This window comes from Thunnus albacares, chromosome 12, assembly GCF_914725855.1.
Source record: "Thunnus albacares chromosome 12, fThuAlb1.1, whole genome shotgun sequence".
NCBI lineage: Eukaryota > Metazoa > Chordata > Actinopteri > Scombriformes > Scombridae > Thunnus > Thunnus albacares.
Genome location: NC_058117.1, coordinates 26,213,413 through 26,231,428, shown reverse-complemented (window position 1 = coordinate 26,231,428; position 18,016 = coordinate 26,213,413). Strand labels below are relative to the sequence as shown.

The following is an 18,016-nucleotide window of genomic DNA, read 5'->3' as shown; positions in this document are numbered from 1 at the left end:
TATGGCTGAATATGATGAAAACATGTTCACATGATGGTTTCTGCTGTTCACAGTAACATGTAGTGGATGAGAAGAAAGATTTCATAGTCAAAAATGCTTGCCATTGGCAATACATTCAAACAACCACAGTATCAAAAGGCCAGTTTCTGTCATAGCAATACAAAAAAAAAATAAAATCAGTACATCACAAGCATTTTAAAACAGATATTAAAAATACCTCCATATTCACTGAAGACGTGTGACTTAAATTGTGAACATACAATATTAAAAAAACTCTTGTTTGTGGCAGACGGGTACAAACAACAACCAAAAAAGTGTGAATTATAGATATCATGGTCATGCACTGTCATTGAAATAAGTAAACATCTGTTTTAAAACCCCCGAATTACACATGTAAAACACACTGTACATTAAAACCTGCCTACATCACTTTGCAGATAGATTCTTTTGAAAACAATGAATCTCTGGTCCAAAAGTTAGACAAATGTAATCAAATCAGTGTCAAAATACATTTTACTGCCACACAGTGTCAGTCTTTGTATCAAGAACTCTGTCAGATAGTGAGTGATTAAAATTAAACAGAGTAACAAAAACAAAGAAACGGTTGACAATGTCTGAAATCACAGAATAAATCAGGTAGTGATGCTGAAAACTAATAGCAGCCTTTGAGACAGAGGTTACAAAACCACCTTCAGGCAGGATACTTAAGAATTTAAAGGGTCAGTTCACCAAAACCACAAAAACAATTTTCCTACCTAATCATACTGGTATCCAGCCATTCAGACAGTTTCCATTTCATTTGGTGAGGTTTTCTATTATTTTCTTCCAAGGTACGATTGCCAGCTGTCTACGTCTGCATCTATCTCAACAGTGATGTAACTCTCAGAAACAATGTCCAAAATACTTGAGTTACTTAAGATAGTTTGCAGACGTCACTATCATCAATTTTCAGTGTTTTCACATTGAGAAATAATAATAATAATAATAATAATAATAAGGAACTGTTTCTGGAAAGACATGTAGCTGTCAAGTTTTTTCTGTGATTTTTTTGAGCCTCACAAGCCAAACTCATCTTCATTATATTGGAGAAACAGCAGAAAGTCTGTTGTTGAAAGACATTTCAAACTAAAACAAACTATCTGCTTGGCTGTGTGAGAAAGTATGAATTTGTGATTTCTGAGTGGACTGGCCTTTTAAATTTTAAACAAAAAGTAGGACTGTTGGTGTCACCTCAGATCCCGAATTTCAGATCAGATCTTTGACAGTACATATGCTACATGTATGACCAGAATTACCAGAGGTTTTCAGACCCCAACCCCCCACCCCCAATTACACACACACCAAATTGAGACAACTGCCTCTGTCCCAGTTAGTTATCTGTGGGCTACAATCTGAGCCCAGCTGAGTTTTTTTTTTTTTTTTATCTTAGTTTAGTTTACATATTTTGGCAAATTGGCACAATTAAAAGTATGCCGAATGACCTATTTGCAGTTCCTGTTTGACATGTGTCCCCATTGAGGGTCAGATAACTATCACTGGATTACTTTGATACTGAAGAACAGTTAGAGTGTAAATCACACTGAATCTAAAAATGTATTTATCATGTCTGTGTGTTCAGATTTGACTGAGTTATGACCCTGAGAAGGAGTTCAAATTAATTAATTGCCTCCATGAGCTGCAGCTACGACTGCTGACTGTGTAGATAAGCGGCCAAATCAGCAGCCAAACTACAATAACTAACTTCCTGTTGTTTGTACAACACTTGCATGCACATCTCTTTCACCTCAGGCAGTATTTTTGCCTCGCGTCTGTCCCTCCCCGCCCTCCCCTTCAACTCTCACTAGGGGGAGCGCCTCACAGTCTGAAAACCTCTGGTCGATACTGTAAATGACATCACATATGACAGTAATGTTTCAGAATAATAAAAAAATCACCTGTTTTGACTTGAATAAGAAGCAAATGAAAACCAGTGGTAGGACATGTTTTACATGAGTTCTTGAAAGAGGTTCACTTCAGCTAAACCTAGAGGAATTAACCATCTTTAACTAATTTTCACCAGTTTGCAGAAGGTGTAAAAATGTAAAAACAAAACATTTTTAAAGTCTGACATTCATCTCTTGGCTAAAAATGTTCACCCATCTGCATCAGATCCGATTGGACATCATCCTGGTGTTCAGTTTCAGAAAGAACGACTTCAGCTTGCACAGCCGGCACTTCTTCTTCTTCCTCTTCTTCTTATTGTTCTTACCCTTCTTGTAGACCCCGTTATATTTTCCCTCCTCGTCCTCCTCTTCATCCACCCAGGGGACCCAGGCTCCACCGTGCTCGCTTGGATTGGCTCGCGGGTCGTCGGGCGGAAAGTAAACCGGCACAGCTGTTTGGTTGTAGTAGGCGAGCCGTGCCAGCAGCCGTTGGACCACGTCGGGCCTCTGATCTGCCAGGTCCTGCCGCTCGTACGGGTCGCCTGTGATGTTGAACAGCCAGACATTTTTGTGGATGGAGGATTTGTAGAACGTCGAGAAGCCGCGTTCAAGATTCCACCAGCGACCAGGGAGAGTGGGAAGAATCTGGGGATCAAAATGTTATTTATAATCTTCATAATCATGATCTCATGTAGTGTAGGCACTTGTTTTTTCCTTTTACCTTCTAGTTTTTGACTTTTATGCACTAACCACAACACTGAGGCAAATTCCTTATATGTGCAAACTTACTTGGCAATAGTCAGACTAAAATGTGTTATTAGTTGTGCTGATGGATCTGAACCACAGAATGGGTTTAAATGAGTTTAAAATGACTATTAATACTATTCATAAATAACATTCTAATCATTATGTCAATGTTCATTCTATGCAGATGACAGTTTTATATTATGTTCCTGATTCCACTCCAACTTAGGCTCTTACTCATCTTCACTCCACCTTCGATACTTTCCAGATATCCCTTTTTAATAATAGACGCCTTAAAGTAATATTTCAACATTCTGGGAAATCATTTGCTTTATTACAGAGTGTTAAATGATTGATTCCCCTCCCTTGTCTGTACTTAGCACAACGACTGGAAAAGGGAAAAAAGCTAGCATGGCTCTCTCCAATGGTAACAATCCACTTACCAGAACCGCTCAAGCTGACTTATCTTATTTGTTAATTCCGTACAAAAACCAAGGAGACCTGAAATCAGCATTTTATGGGGGTTATGCGCCAGACTATTTCTTGGCTGGGACCTGTAACTTCCTGGAGTTTCGGTTGGTTGCCAGGCTAGCCGTTTCCTTCTGTTTCCAGTCTTTGTGCTAAGCTAAGCTACCTGACAGCTGGCAGTAGCTTCGTATTTACTGTACCGACATTAGAGTGGTATCAATCTTCTCATCAAACTCTCGGTAAGAAAAGAAATAAGTGTATTTCCCAGAATGTTGAAACATTCCTTTGAATGCAGATCAGACCTAGTAAATTGTATTCCCTTAATATTTCTGTGGCCTTGACTTTCTTGCCATTAAAACTTTAAATGGTACCCATAACACACTTCCTGAATTTGGTTTTCCAGCAGACTGCCATTAGAGATTTATATTAAACACTTAGCCTCAAAACTGAGTAAAGTAGGCTTCCTGTATAGAATTAAAGGCTGTGTGTCTTTTCTAAACTGTAAAACTATTGGTCGGTCAACTTTTAGGTCTGCACTTGATTACAGAGATATTCTGTACTATTTATTGTAGGACATTGTGTGAATTTCACACTCATCACTGCTCTTTGTTATCACCTTTTTGTCAATAATAATATAATATGAATTCATATAAATATATACTATAAATCTCTTCTCTTAGTGAAATATTGTTACTAAAGTACATGATTATTTGATACTTATCCTTAGATATTCCGTTTCAGGTATCATGCACCTTATACATGGAATGAACTGAAATCTTCATGCAAGATAGACTCTTTCATTTATCTTGGACATTTGAAAGTTTCACTATTTGATGTTTTTTATGACTATATTTTTGTTGCTTGTTTGTTAGTTATCTGTCTGTGTGGTTGTGTGATTATTACACTATGAATGTTTCTTGTACTCAGCTCTCTTGAAAAAGTGGTCTGATCTCAATGAGACTAATTGAGTAAATAAAGTCCCTAAAATGCAGTACCAGTACCTGTGGAGGGACCCAGTCTCCGTGGCCTGGGTCTCCTGTTAGCAGCTTCCAGTCTCCAACTCTGATGGCAGCCTGAACTGATGTGTCCCACACTGGCTGGGATGGCTGAAACTTAAGCTCGGGCGTTGGATGAGTTGGGGGCAGGGTTGTTTCCGGCTGGGACATGTTCTGGTATTGGGATAATGTCCTCCTAGACTTGGACTTTAAATGTAATTTCAGCTGTGTCTTAGATTTTAACTGAGGTGGTGCTGACTGTGACAGTTTCTGGTTTTGGGATATGGTCTGCCAGGATTTTGACTTGAAATGTGATTGGATATCACGCTGAGATTTGGGGCGAGATGTTCCTGACACTGACGGGTTCTGGTGGCCGTATGGAGTACCACTGGAGTGAACCTTCAGACGTGGTTTGTAACTGGACTGCTTGACCAAGACTTTGGTCTTGGGTTTGGGTTTGAGCTTTGATTTTGGGAGGGACTTGTGCTTCAGTTTGGGTATGGGCTTGGATTTAAGTTTGGGTTTAGGTTTAGCAGCATGGTGGGAGAACGTCTGAGGTTTCTTGGTGGTCTTTAACTTGAACCCTGACTTCTGCTTTGGTTGCTGTTTCAGAACCTTCTTCTTCTTCTTCTTGGGCTTCTTAAAGGCGGGGCCCTTTGATGTGCTCACTGCCAAATCAAAGAAAACACACAAGTAAATGAGGAATATGAAGTAAACACTCCTTTAACCTTTGCTTTTAGCTTTGCTGATGCTGTGTAAAATCCCCTTGTGGATAAAATAACTTTTTATATCGTGCAGTTATCTATAAGGGATACTGGTGCTTACGTGTCTATCTGCTTTGTCTTCCCTGCATACATCCTCCTTCGCATGTTATCTTAATTTCTGTCTTCCCTTCTTTCCTGTTTTTCCAAGTTGTGTTTACTTCTTTTCTTGATTCCTTCCTCTCTGTTTTTATCTTCCCATTCTTCAAACCTGATTTGAAAATACACCAAACTGTGGTGTATGCAAGTATTAACAAGAAAAGTCTGCAGCTACAGTAGCAGTGCTGTGAGGCTGAACGGTAATGCTTCGAGCTAAATGCTAACATCTGTATGCTAACATGTTCACAGTAACAATGCTAACATGCTGATGATTAGCAGGTATATTTATCATGTTCACCGGCAACACAAAAAACAAACAAACACAAAGTACAGTACAGTTAGACATTTTCAACCCTAAATTGACGCTGCTAGCTTAAAACTGAATATACTGTTGTAACACAAAAAACTCAAGGTCCACTTACTAGCTTTTTCCAGAGTTTTTACCTGCATCTTATGATCGTCATCAGGAGATTGGAGTTTGCTCAATTGTCATGAAGAGGAAATTATGACAATACGACTATAAAATTACTTTATTATTTAGTAGGTATGTACCAGATATCTTATTAATATTCATGACCACTGAGCAAACCATAGGATGTGGTTGAAAGCTTAATCTTGACTTATGAGTTTTTTCCAAGGTCAAGAATTCTCACTTAAAAATATACTGTACTTTTCAGTGACATAAAACGTCTCACTAACCATGCTCTTACCGTTAAATTTAATATTCATTATGACAAATACTATGTTAATCACAATCAACACAAACTTCATGCATTGGCAGTTGACAACCCATTACGATATGTGTGCATTTTAATAATTCATCTCACACTGAATAAAAAGTTGGATTTGTAATGACTTCAAGTAGCGTCTGAGTACAACAACTTTTTTTTTTACATTATTCTCTTTATTTTGGTTACCTGAGACTCCCTCTGCGCTGGTAGCGTCCCAGGTCATGGTTGGAGCAGGAGGTTTGTGCAACGGGTCAATGTTGTGAAGGATCTCCTGACGAGGTGACTCCCTCCCTTCACTGAGGGTGGGCCAAACATCAAAACCATCCAGACCCTGGCTCTAAGAGGGACACAAGCACATAAAACACAAAGAATACAAAAAAAAGTTATACGTAGGTTAATGAGAGGTCCCAGGAGGTACTGTGAAACCATAAAAACTGTCTACATGTTTCGTGCATTGATGTTGCCAGAAGAAATACTTGTACACTGACCACACAGGAATAATAAATAATAACAGATTTCCTTTGGTAATAGAGGTTATTGAGTTGCTATATTAGTCAGATATTGTTGTGATTGCAGCCAAAATATCCGTGCTTATCTTTTTTGGCAGTGGAACCCGTGAGCATAACAAGCCAACAAAGCTTTTTGGGAGCTGTGCACAGACTTGGACATGAAAGTAATTCATGTCTGAACTAAATTATTCTGTCTGTATGCAAAGTTTAGAAAACGTGCACTCATCAAAACAGGTCAAAAGCACATTTATCTACATGATGGTAAAATAAGGACAGTTTTACAGTAGCAATGTAACTTGAACTTTAGTAAAGTCTGAGGCCAAAACAATTATTCATGTAGATGGAGGTCCACATGCAACTCTGTGACAACAAATAAATTCATTCATTAATATAAAATAAGTGGGAGACACAGAGCGAGTCAGGGTAGCACAGAACGGATTGTAACAGAGTAAAATGTTTGGCGAGACAACTAGAAAAATGTACAGAACCAAAATCCAGTGGAAAAGCCTTGCATCTTTATGTCTGCTCTGTTTTGCAGCACAATAAAATAGTCAGTAATGCACTCAGTGAGAGTGCCTTTTCCACTGTATTTAATCGTTACTATCCTGTAGCCAATGTGAGACAACAATTTACTTTAGGAGAGGCCTGGCTAAGAGAGCAACAAACATGCAACCAAATACAAATCAAAAAAGCAATTAAAAGTGCTAAAAAGGGGCAGGAAATAGCAAAAATTCACTACCTTTGTTGTTCTGAGAAAGTACTGAGTTCTACTGACCTGGCTGATGTTTCCCCCGGCCAGGCCCACCAGTGTGGGGAACCAATCAGTGATGTGGAGAAGATCTTTAGAGACCCGTCTCCTGCGTTTCAGCAAAGGACTGTGTACAAACGCCACCCCACGGACTCCTCCCTCCCAATATGTACCCTGAAAAAACAGAACAAGTTTAATTGCAGCCTTCTTTATCCATGTTTTTTTTTTTTTTAATCCATTTTCATCTTTTTCTTAAGCCAGTAGATACTACAATGTTCATACTGGCCATTAGACAATCGCCTTTCTAATGCACTTCCAATGTAAGAGATGGGGGACGAATCCAATCCAGTCCTCTTCTTTGCAAAAACGTATTCAAAAGTTTATATGAAGCTAATACGAAGCTTCTGCATCCTGAGTTAATCAGATGAAGCAGATATCTTCCAAAGTTACAGTCCTTTTAGTATGAAATTACCTCTTTGTTATTACCAATGCACAGCAGCTGAACAAGAAAAGTCTGTGGAAATACAAAGAGGTAATTTCTAAGTCACAGCCGCCACAGGGAATCACCAAAGTTAGTAGGATTCATCCTGAGGAGAGCATGAATGTCTAGCAAATTTCATGGCAATCCATTCAATAGTTGTTGAGACATTTCACTGAAAACCACAAATGACAACCTGGTGACAGTAGAGGAAAAGTCAGGGGATCACCAAAGTCATTAGGATTCATCATCTGGAACCATGAATGTCTTTATTAAATGTCATAACTATCCATCCATTAGTTGTTGAGATATTTCAGTCTGAACTAAAATAGTGGAGTGACTGAACGACCAACTGACACGCTGCTAACATGGACTAAAATTACATGAACATAAAAAGTGACACAAAATACAATGAATTACTGATACCTTGCGGCCTCGTAGCGGCCAGTTGCTCCCGCCTGTGAACGGCTGGGCACCGTTGTCGGTGGAGTAGATGATAACACTGTTCCGGTAGTATCCATACTTCCTGAGGGCGTAGGTGATATTGCGAACCGCCTCGTCCACTGTAGAAACCATGGCGGCAAACTTTCTCCTGGCGACGTTGGCCATGTCACGGTAGGGGTAGATGTAGGACTTTGGGGGCTGTAGTGGAGTGTGAACCGCCTGGTGGAAAACATTTACACAATTCATTTACATGTGATTATTTTTTAAAGTTTAAACGGTAATATGTGTACTGTCTAGTTTAGTTGAAAGTGTAACAACCTTTTATCATGATGGTATGATCAGCTACATTAGAAGGAAAATTTCTTATTATATATGCGGACACTGTGTGTTAAACAGTATATATGTAATACTCATTATAATACTCACTCAAGAAAATCACTACCGACATCTTATAGCAACAATATTTTTGGATAAAATTCTCTCATGTATTTTTCCTCTCCCTTCTCATGTACCTCTACATCAATGAGTGATTTCCAACATTTCCCAGAATGCCCCTCAACACTTATGGCACACCTCACACACACTTTCAGACAGTCTCTCCTGGAAGGCATTACTTGTCTGTACACATTAAAAGTGACAGAAACAGTTGTTTAAATAATTAAAAGGGAGAGCTAGAGAGAACACACCTGGCCAATCACTGCATGAAGTGAGTCTGAATGTGAGATTGTCAGTTTTGGAAACTTATAAAAATTGTCAAACACAGCCCCCCCCTCATCCCTCCCCGCCAATTCGTATATTGGAATTGTGTGGTGGAAGGTGGTTTCTAAAGCTGTGAGTCCATCCAACTAGCATTTTTGGTGAAGCTTTATTCATTGTGCATGAGTTAGAACTCTGTGTTCCTATTTTCTACTGGGAAAATCAATTATCTTGCTGTTCCATGTCAGGACATTGTATTCATTTTCTCAAACCCTTTAACCCCAACCAACCTGAGATCAAATGAACATAACAGCCCACAAAAAACAACAATAGACAAATATTGCCCCCTTGAGTTAAAAAACAAGTTTTCTGTGTGGGATGTTTTTAATTAAAAAGTTATGGTTCACATGGGTCAAACAGTGTGTCTAAATAAATTTCTGGTGCTCATAGACAGTCGAACAAACAAACACTTCAATGTGGCCTCCATGTGTTTCCAACTTTGTTTACTTCCCACAAGCAGACATAAACTAATGCAGCATCAAGACACATGTCTTCAGGCTGCATTGTACTGTGGAATATGTTTTGCATCTTTGGTGGTTCTTAAAACAAGCGCCAGATCTTTATGATTCTGAGGGGCAACGTCAGTGTGATACCTGAAGGGACAGCAGCAGGAAGAGCGGTTTCTCTGTTGGGTCGTAACTCTCGAGGATCTTGCGAGCTCTCTGTGTGAAGAGCGCGGTAGAGTACTTTCCTTCCTGGCCCCACGCCACGCCCTCGTCGTCATGGAGATCGTACCCACACAAACCCGGGCCATCACAGGACCCATAACTAGAGACAGATGGAAAAATGCAGTATGAGTTATAGAGATGCAAGAGAAGTGGAATGAGCTTGTGATAAGACTGATTATAACGCTGGAAATGAATCCACCAACGTTGAGTGACTACGTCCCAATTGGCAAATTAAATTCTTCCGTCCTTGTGTCTTTTCCTTGCATCTCTCTCTTGCATCCCCAATGGGAGGAGACGTGAAGACGTGAGGAAGAGGCACAAGTGAAGGAAGAGTGCCACGTTAGCTAATGGAAACACCCATTATCTGGATAGTGACTTTCGATCTACAGGCCTTTGCCTTTACACTTGATATTAATACGCACTTTTGTTATCGCCATTCTGTCCGCACCATGATCAGATCTTAATATGCTCATTAGTAAGGCAGGGCTGGCAGACAGGTCAAGGGAAGCAATGCCATGGTCAGGCATCATATATTATTTTGGAGGGAACCATATAGATACTGCTACTACTTATATCTTTTGTAGCTCTTGCTTAAGCCAGCAGGAAGGATGTGGTTTTCACCAGGTGACTTTTCAACTTGAAAGGATGTGGTCACACTGTACAGAATGCACAATGTGAACCAGACCACCTCCAGATGCGGTTATTCTGATCACAATGTGTTCTGTGCGCATTTACACTTCATTTTAACATGCGTTTTTCCTGATCCAGATGGGATATCCAGAAACATATCACATGTTAAGGCCAGGTGTAAATGGAGTAAGAAAGACAGGCAGTGAACATGCAAATCAGTCTGTAGATAGTTCAAGTCTATGCACTGCTAACTTGTTTATTCCAATAATAATTCTCATACCTGTAGTAATCCACACTTCCTGTTAAAGAACCAAAGAAGCTGTCAAAACCCTTTCTGGTGGGCAGGCATGCCTTCCTGGAAGAAAAGATAAGAGAAAGAAAACTGAGCATCAGATTTCCAACATTCTGTTAGATAAAAGCTGCTAACAATGGTATTTACATACATAACAGACAAAAAGAAACGTAATTGCACCACTATATAGAGTATTTTGTATTTTATAAATCCATGTATTACTTCTTTTTGAGCAGAGTTGGGAATTTAACTTGCAAAATGCTTTATTAGGCTCAACTTAATTCAATTTAAACTTCTAACACCCAACCTCTTTTTTGGTGTAACCTGATGCACCAGACTGTTTGTTACACAGAACCATCTGAGAAGTCGTCCTTGGAAACTGTTTGGAAAGGGGACTTTCAAAAAATACTTGGCACCATCTTACCTTGCGAGGCAACTGGATTCATGAGATCACGCGAAAATCTTCATAGGACGCTGATTGGTCAGAACCACTGGTGGTTTAGACACAAGCGCATAACTTGAAGCCTAACAAGATGGATTCTCACATGATCTCGTGATGTCGTGATCTTGCAAATCAAGCTGCCTCATGAGGTCATTTTTGATGGTGGTCCAGCCTAAATTTATTGAACCACCAGACTGTTTAGATAGTAGGGAGACTTCATATTCATAAGATTTCAGTGGTAAACTCTGCTGTGCTTTTTTACCTATATTATTAAATGATAAAATGTCAAGACATTCAGCTTTGTTCAGAATTAATAGATATAAAGCTGAGTAGTTGTCAATAAGCAGTAATAACCACCTTGGGATCTAAAATAATCTCGTCTCATTAGCAAAGTTTTTTAAATGGGTTAATAACTCTGTAGTCATTAAAGTGTTTGTTACTACTCCTGGTAACAGGTTATATTCTGCACAGTCTCCATCTTACCTATAGAAGCCCAGGTGCCACTTGCCGACCATATGTGTGGTGTACCCGGCCTCGCGGAGCCTCTCAGGCAGCGTGTCCATGTGTGAAGGCAGACAGCTGGGCTGGCTGGGTCTGATAATGGAGTGCTGTAGTCCTGTGTGGATCTGATATCTGGAAGAAAAAGACTTGTTATTGTCATTTAACCAGAGTACAGATAAGCTGCTGCAGGGCCTCATAACAGAATCAGGGATTCATTTGTTCCCAATGCTAAGGATGGGGGTTGGATCCTCTCTGCAACCTGCAGTTAGCTTGACTAATCAATAATCACATTATTCAGAACAGCTAGCTCATTTACACCAGAGCCTTAGACTCAAAATAAATCAATACTGCTTTAACTAAAGTCATTAAAAAATCTGATTGACAAACAGTTTAAGTTGGAAATAAAAGTTGCTCCCGATAAACATCATTTTCCTGAGAGTTGTCATATTCCGATAGGCAACGTTCAAAGTATTGTGTGTGTCAGACAGACAAGCAGATGCACAAACTGCCTAAATTTCATGCAGGAGGCCGGTGAAGAGGCGTCTGTACCTGCCGGTGATGAGCTGGCTGCGTGACGGCGTGCAGATGGGCTGAACGTAATAGTTCTCCAGCTTCACGCCCTCCGCCGCCAGCTTGTCCAGAGTAGGGGTCTTGATGCTCGGGTTATGGTAACCAATGTCGTTGAAGCCCTGTTATAGAGTAATGGAGGCATAAAAGAGTTCAGTTGTATGTTTCAGATTCAGATTACTTACATTTAATAACAGAATTAACTTAAACAGAGATGGACCTTTGTAATCGTTGTCAATACAAAGATTACAGACCCTTTATATCTTTCTGAACGTAGGAGCCATTTACAGCTCTATGTGTATTTATGTTTAAACCTCCGACCACCCGACAGAGTATCCTTCTTTTCAGATAACTGATAAAGATGTTAATTTAAGATTTGAGGCATACAGTTTTTGACCATGCTCATGTCATGCTGAGTTCCCAGCATTTGTTTATGCCCAGTTTTTGGTTTCTTCCTATCTTGGAGCATTTTGAGTTATTTCATGTGAGAAGGAAACAAACGGACAACGTTAAAACAACAATTCAGGAGCTGTAAAGAACAATATAAACTTGTCATTTCAGGCACGAGTCATTACTAAACCTCACAGCAGCAGCCCCTCAGTGGCTTCTTAAGGCAGCAAATAGTCACTTTTTGGATGCTGGTGTTGCAAACCCCGAAGCTACAAATAATGTCTCTGTGATATCTGTTTTCATCAGAGTCAGACTGGCCATCCGGAGCACCGGGAGAAATCCCAGTGGGCCGGTCGCCCTGAAACTGATCCTTCAGTCAGTTTATAGTACATATTTGTGATTTAGTTTTTTCTTCCGTCATAAGAAAGAAAAACACTGATGTTTGTGTGGGAGAGTTTTATTTGTTTTACTGCAAATTTTTAATTACTTTTGACTTGGTCTACTTTTCCAATTTTATCCCATAATAAAACTGTTAAATTACAAATGTTATGTTTTTGCCCCGCACCTAAATTACATTATACATAAACACACATACATATATTATACACACATTAAACACAACACTTTAAAAAAAAAAAAAATTGTGCATTTTTTTTTGTTAATTTGTAATATATACATGTAAAAAATATTTCATGTTCTAAAAGCTGAGTAGGCAGCTTGAAACTGGATCCCGAAAAACTGACTAAAATGAGAAAATTGCATCACAGTTGTACTGCATTGTATGAGATGCGGGAGTTCAAATAAAATAATTTTTAAAAAAAGTAATACCCCATAATTTGTAGAGTAAAATACATAAGAAATCATTTATTCTTATATAAATGTTATCATATATTTGATGTTTTGGGATTATTTGTAAAATCCTTTATTAAGTGTACTACTGTTGTAGTCAGATTAACAGCTTGTTATATATAATATTATTGCTGCTGGAGACATCATCCTAGTGTCTCCTTTAGGAAAATACACACTCATACAAATTCTTTAATACACACCTGGTCATCTGTGAGAATGAATATGATGTGCGGCTGGTTCTTCTGCTTCGGTGCCGTCTCGTCATTTTGAGTATTTCCGTCACTCTGGTGCTGTATTTGGTTTGGTTTGGACCAGTGAGCGGACAGGCAGTCCAGGCTGAAGACAGCACTCAGTACAGTCAGAGCGACAGCAGCAGCCTGCATCTTTTCCTACCAGAGCCCTGTAAGGAACAAAGAAAACAAAACAGAGAGATTTTCTATGAATAAACTACCAGGAAAGTAGAGCTCAAAAATGTCGGCAGTGACTCGGCATAAACTCACACTAGCATGCAATCACTGGAGGGCGAACTGTAGATCACAGAACCACATTTGAGGTGGACTTGCCAACTTGGCTGTAACTGCAATCTGAAACACATCCATGTGTCGGAAAGAGCTAAAACTCAGAGGAGGGCTCTTTAACCATTTATAGTCTTTTGGAAAGGAATAATAAGTGATGAAAATATTAGTACCCATGAGAGCAGAGACAGAACATTTTGAATGTACACGGTGCAGGACGAGATGAGGACATTTTTTCTGTGAGCATTTGCAGCTGCATTTTATGGATTGTTTTACATGATATAATTCAGGAGAGAGCGCTCCTGTATCATGGTAAATGTCATTTTATATATTGTGACAATGACATACAGACGTGGCCAAAAATATTGGTACCCTTACACCTTTTTTTAAAAAAAAGTTTTCTCCGTATTAAATTGAAACTAACAGAAGAAAATGGTTTCCATCATTCTTTATTTCCCATTGAATATAACTGAAACTTTTGATTTACAACTTAACATATTATTTAATACAATAAAACAAATGAAAATGGCATGGCCAAAATTATTGGTACCCTTAACTTTATATTTTGTAGCACAGACTTTGGAGGTAATAACTGCAGTCAAGCATTTTCTGTAACTCTGAATAAGTTTTCTACACTTCTCCACTGGTAGTTCAGCCCACTCTTGTTGAGAAAACTGCTCCGGTTCTCTCAGGTTTGATGAGTGCCGTCTCCCAACTGCAAGTTTCAGCTCTTTCCACGGATGTTCAATGGGATTCAGATCAGGACTCATAGTAGGCCACTTCAGAACGGTCCAACGATTTCTTCCCATCCACTCTTGGGTGCTTTTTGATGTATGTTTGGGGTCATTATCCTGCTGGAAGACCCGTGACCTGGAACTAAGACACAGCTTTCTGACACTGGGCTCTATGTTTTGCTCCAAAATGCCTTGATAGTTTTCTGATTTCATTGTGCCCTGCAGAGATTCAAGGCACTCAGTGCCTGAGGCAGCAAAGCAACCCCAAAACATCACTGAGCCTCCTCCATGTTTCACAGTAGGCATGATGTTCTTTTCTTTGAAGGCTTCATGTTTTCCTCTGTGAACTTAGGGTTCATGTGATTTACCAAAAAGCTCTAATTTTGTTTTATCTGTCCAAAGCACATTCTCCCAGAAGGACTGTGGCTTGTCAACATGTATTTTGGCAAAGTCAAGTCTGGCTTTTTTGTATCTCCCTCTTAGAAGTGGGGTCCTCCTGGGTCTTCAACCATGGAGCCCAATTTCATTCAGACAGCAACGCATGGTGCCACTTTAAACTATTGTACCTTGAACTTGAAGATCAGCTTGGATCTGTATTGAAGTTTTCCTTGGTTCTTTCTTGACCATTCGAGCAATCCTTCTGTTCAATCTCGGGCCAATTTTCCTCTTGTGACCACATCCAGAGATGTTGGCCACAGTTCCATGGACCTTAAACTTCTTAATAATATTGGCAACAGTGGTCACAGGAACATCAGGCTCTTTGGAGATGGTCTTGTAACCTTTATGTTGACCATGCTTGTCTATTACCTTTTTCTCTAATGTCTTCAGACCACTCTCTAGTTTTCCTTCTGTTTTCCATGTTCATTGTGATGTCAGTGGCACAAAACAGCAGAGTGAGTAATTTTTCTCCTTTTAAACTGACTGCATGAGTGATTATGAGATTGAAAAAACCTGTGCTACTAATTAAAACACAATAGTCTGCTTAAAGTATCACTACAAATCAATTATTTCTTACAACTTCTAAAGGGTACCAATATTTTTTTTTTCCAAGCTATTTTAGAATATCTTTGTAGAATAAGCATGAATTCAGTTATTTTCACAACTTTTTTGTTCTGTTCCACTGCAAACCAAACATAGACATACATTGATAATAAAATATCAATTTCAACACTGATCAGGGTGAATGGTGTATTATTTTAATAAAATGCAAGGGTACCAATAATTTTTGCCACATCTGTATATTGTGATACTGCTGGATTTTTTTCTGATTAAGAAGCAGTTTATGTATCAAACAGCCAAACAGGAATGTCTGATTTTGCCTTATCCAACAAATTACACACCTGACAAATCAAAGCACCTCAACAAATTTATGCAAATTGAAAATAAGACCTACCATATTTTAAAGGGTATAGGAAAATCTCTGTTGGGTGACAATTTCATATTATCTTAAAGTATATGTTGTCAAATCACCCAGTCCTAATACACATACAAAACACAAACCAGGCTCTTTTTGCTTGATCATAATATGTACAATACATTCAGAAATCAACTCCTGGAAGATTATTAGTAATCTACTATTAATCATAGTCTGTTACTTAAGTTTTATTTATTCTTAAATAATAAAATAAAATAGAATAATATCTATTTTGCAAGAGTGTTTGACTTACTTTGCACCCAAAATAAATCTCATAGTAAATTGATTATTCTGTCTGAAAAATATGAAAAAGAAAGTGAAAAAACATAATTTAAAAGTTCTGACAACCCCCGGCTGACATCATGTTTTATTTTGTCCGACAACGGTAAAAAAACCCAAAGATATTCAATGCGCAATGATATAAAACAGACAAAAGCAGTAAATCGTGTCATATTTTGGAGGACGGAGCCAGATGACTTCTCCGTTGGAGAAAACGTAGACTATATCTTTCTTGCAGATTGACTGATCAACTAATCCCAGCACTAAAACGTTTGTCATACACCTTACGCTAATACAATGTAATTAAATATAACAACGAAACAAACTACTCCCTAAAAGTTACCATAGAGTTTCTTTGAAGGATAGGTTCACAATGTTTCAAGTCTGTCTTGAAACGACAGGCAGGTGCCCAAATGAAATATTAATAATATCTGAAGAAAAATATGAGGCTTCAGCTGTCTGAGTTACTCAAAAAGAGTGTATATCTTACACAGTTAAAGTCTTTTTAGTTAAAAAAAAATTACCTCTTTGAGTCTCGACGGACAGTGTTTTCCTGTTCAGCTGCAGTGGAAGAATCATAACAAAAAAAGAGGGAGTTGGGCACTAAAAAAACTGAAACTATAAAGATATCTACTTGATTTGACTAAATTGGATAACCGAAGCTTCATATTAGCTTCAGATAAACTTTTAAATACATTTTTGCACAGAGGGAGGGAGGGCTGTGGATTTTGGCCCCCATCACTTGTCCAGTATGAACAGGAGGAATGACTGAAAAAAACACGTGTCAATGTTCATTGGCACACCTGATTTTCAGACTTGAAAGATTGTGAACCCATCCTTTAACGCTTCTGTGATACTGTCAACTAAACCACAAAATTAAACTCCTCGAAAGTAGTGCCGCACTGCATTGCATTAAGACTGTACAGGTAATTTTAAGGTCTTCACACTGTATTTTCTCAGTGTGACATGTTGTAAAATGAACTGAAGCCTCAGGGAAGAGGCAGATTGTATACTTGTTACATGTTTATAAACTTTGAAGCCAAGCAGCAGCATCCAATGTTGATTTTATGTCTAAGACATGACTAAAAACAGCTGTCTCTTGACTGGTCACAAAGCTGGAGACCATTACTGCTGCTGTCTGAACTGGTTTCCCACCAGATGAGATACTGGTGTTGATGGAAACAGCACTGGACACACACCTTTCCATCTACTTTTATGTGTGTGTGCTGGACTTTCCTGTGAAAAGCCTTGAGTGTGTTACTTCAAACGGTGCAAGCACAGACTGGTACTGAATAAAATTAGTTTTGATGAAGCCTTTAGCTTGTATGAAGGTTAAAAAGAAAGGTCTGGACTCTATTAAAAATACAGTAGCCTACATGTCATTATAAGTGTTAATTTGGATTTTAAGTCTGACATCTCTGCGTATCCAGGTGTAAACTATCCAGACAGTTCTAGGTTGTGTTTAAAATCAGCACATTTTCTAATTCAACACACCTCTATTCCTCGGAACAGCTGTATTATTTCACAGCCAGGCCTAAATCAATACCTCGATAAAGGATCAATGGGAGTGAACGGCTTCTTCTTCTCCCTCCTCTCCTCTCCTCTCCTCTCCTCTTCCTCTCCGTCACTTCAGTTCATTCTTCACACTTCGGGTCTTTCTTCAGCTCGGAGCGAGTTTGGTTTGCGGAAAGTTTGTAGAAGACGCCGCATGTCCTCAAGTTTCAACAGAACCTTCCTTCTTTCAGTCTGAGCGTCCACACTCCCGATGAAATACGACCGGAGTCAAGCAGCCGCAATAACACGCCCAGTCTACCGGTCTGACCTGCCGAAGTAAAACACTCAGGAGCAGAGTGTGGTACGGATTCCTCCGTGTCAGTCCGTTTATTGCTGGTACGGAATTATTACGCATGCGCATTGGTATTGATTGCTCGATATCACGTGATCAAGTTCAAATTGTTTTAAAACGGAGGAACGTTTTTACTTGCAGGTGACATGCCAATCCTTATCAAGTCTGGGTTCAAACGGTTAGGTTTAAGCACTTGAACCACTTGGTTAGGGGTTAGGGAAAGTTCGTGGCTTG

The 18,016-nt window shown here is 39.1% G+C and overlaps 1 protein-coding gene across 1 annotated transcript; it reads right to left on the bottom strand.

Annotated features, from left to right (window-relative positions):
* Window positions 1-124: 124 nt before the first annotated feature.
* On the bottom strand, window positions 125-17,913 carry LOC122994289 (arylsulfatase I-like). Its single transcript, XM_044368900.1, has 11 exons — window positions 17,483-17,913; window positions 13,195-13,394; window positions 11,738-11,877; window positions 11,171-11,320; window positions 10,234-10,308; window positions 9,249-9,423; window positions 7,882-8,118; window positions 7,005-7,151; window positions 5,907-6,057; window positions 4,136-4,797; window positions 125-2,567 (listed from the first exon to the last, which is right to left on the bottom strand). Exons 2-11 carry the CDS (start codon window positions 13,375-13,377, stop codon window positions 2,145-2,147), a joined length of 2,343 nt encoding a protein of 780 aa, XP_044224835.1. The 5' UTR covers window positions 13,378-13,394; window positions 17,483-17,913; the 3' UTR covers window positions 125-2,144.
* Window positions 17,914-18,016: the final 103 nt, after the last annotated feature.

Excerpts from the sequence above, each read along its gene's own strand:
- LOC122994289 (XM_044368900.1), bottom strand. The coding sequence starts at position 13,377 with ATGCAGGCTGCTGCTGTCGCTCTGACTGTACTGAGTGCTGTCTTCAGC. Across the intron at positions 11,878-13,194 it reads TCATTCTCACAGATGACCAG|GGCTTCAACGACATTGGTTA; the intron begins GTGTGTATTAAA and ends ACTCTATAACAG. Across the intron at positions 9,424-10,233 it reads GGAAGTGTGGATTACTACAG|TTATGGGTCCTGTGATGGCC; the intron begins GTATGAGAATTA and ends ATCTGTCTCTAG.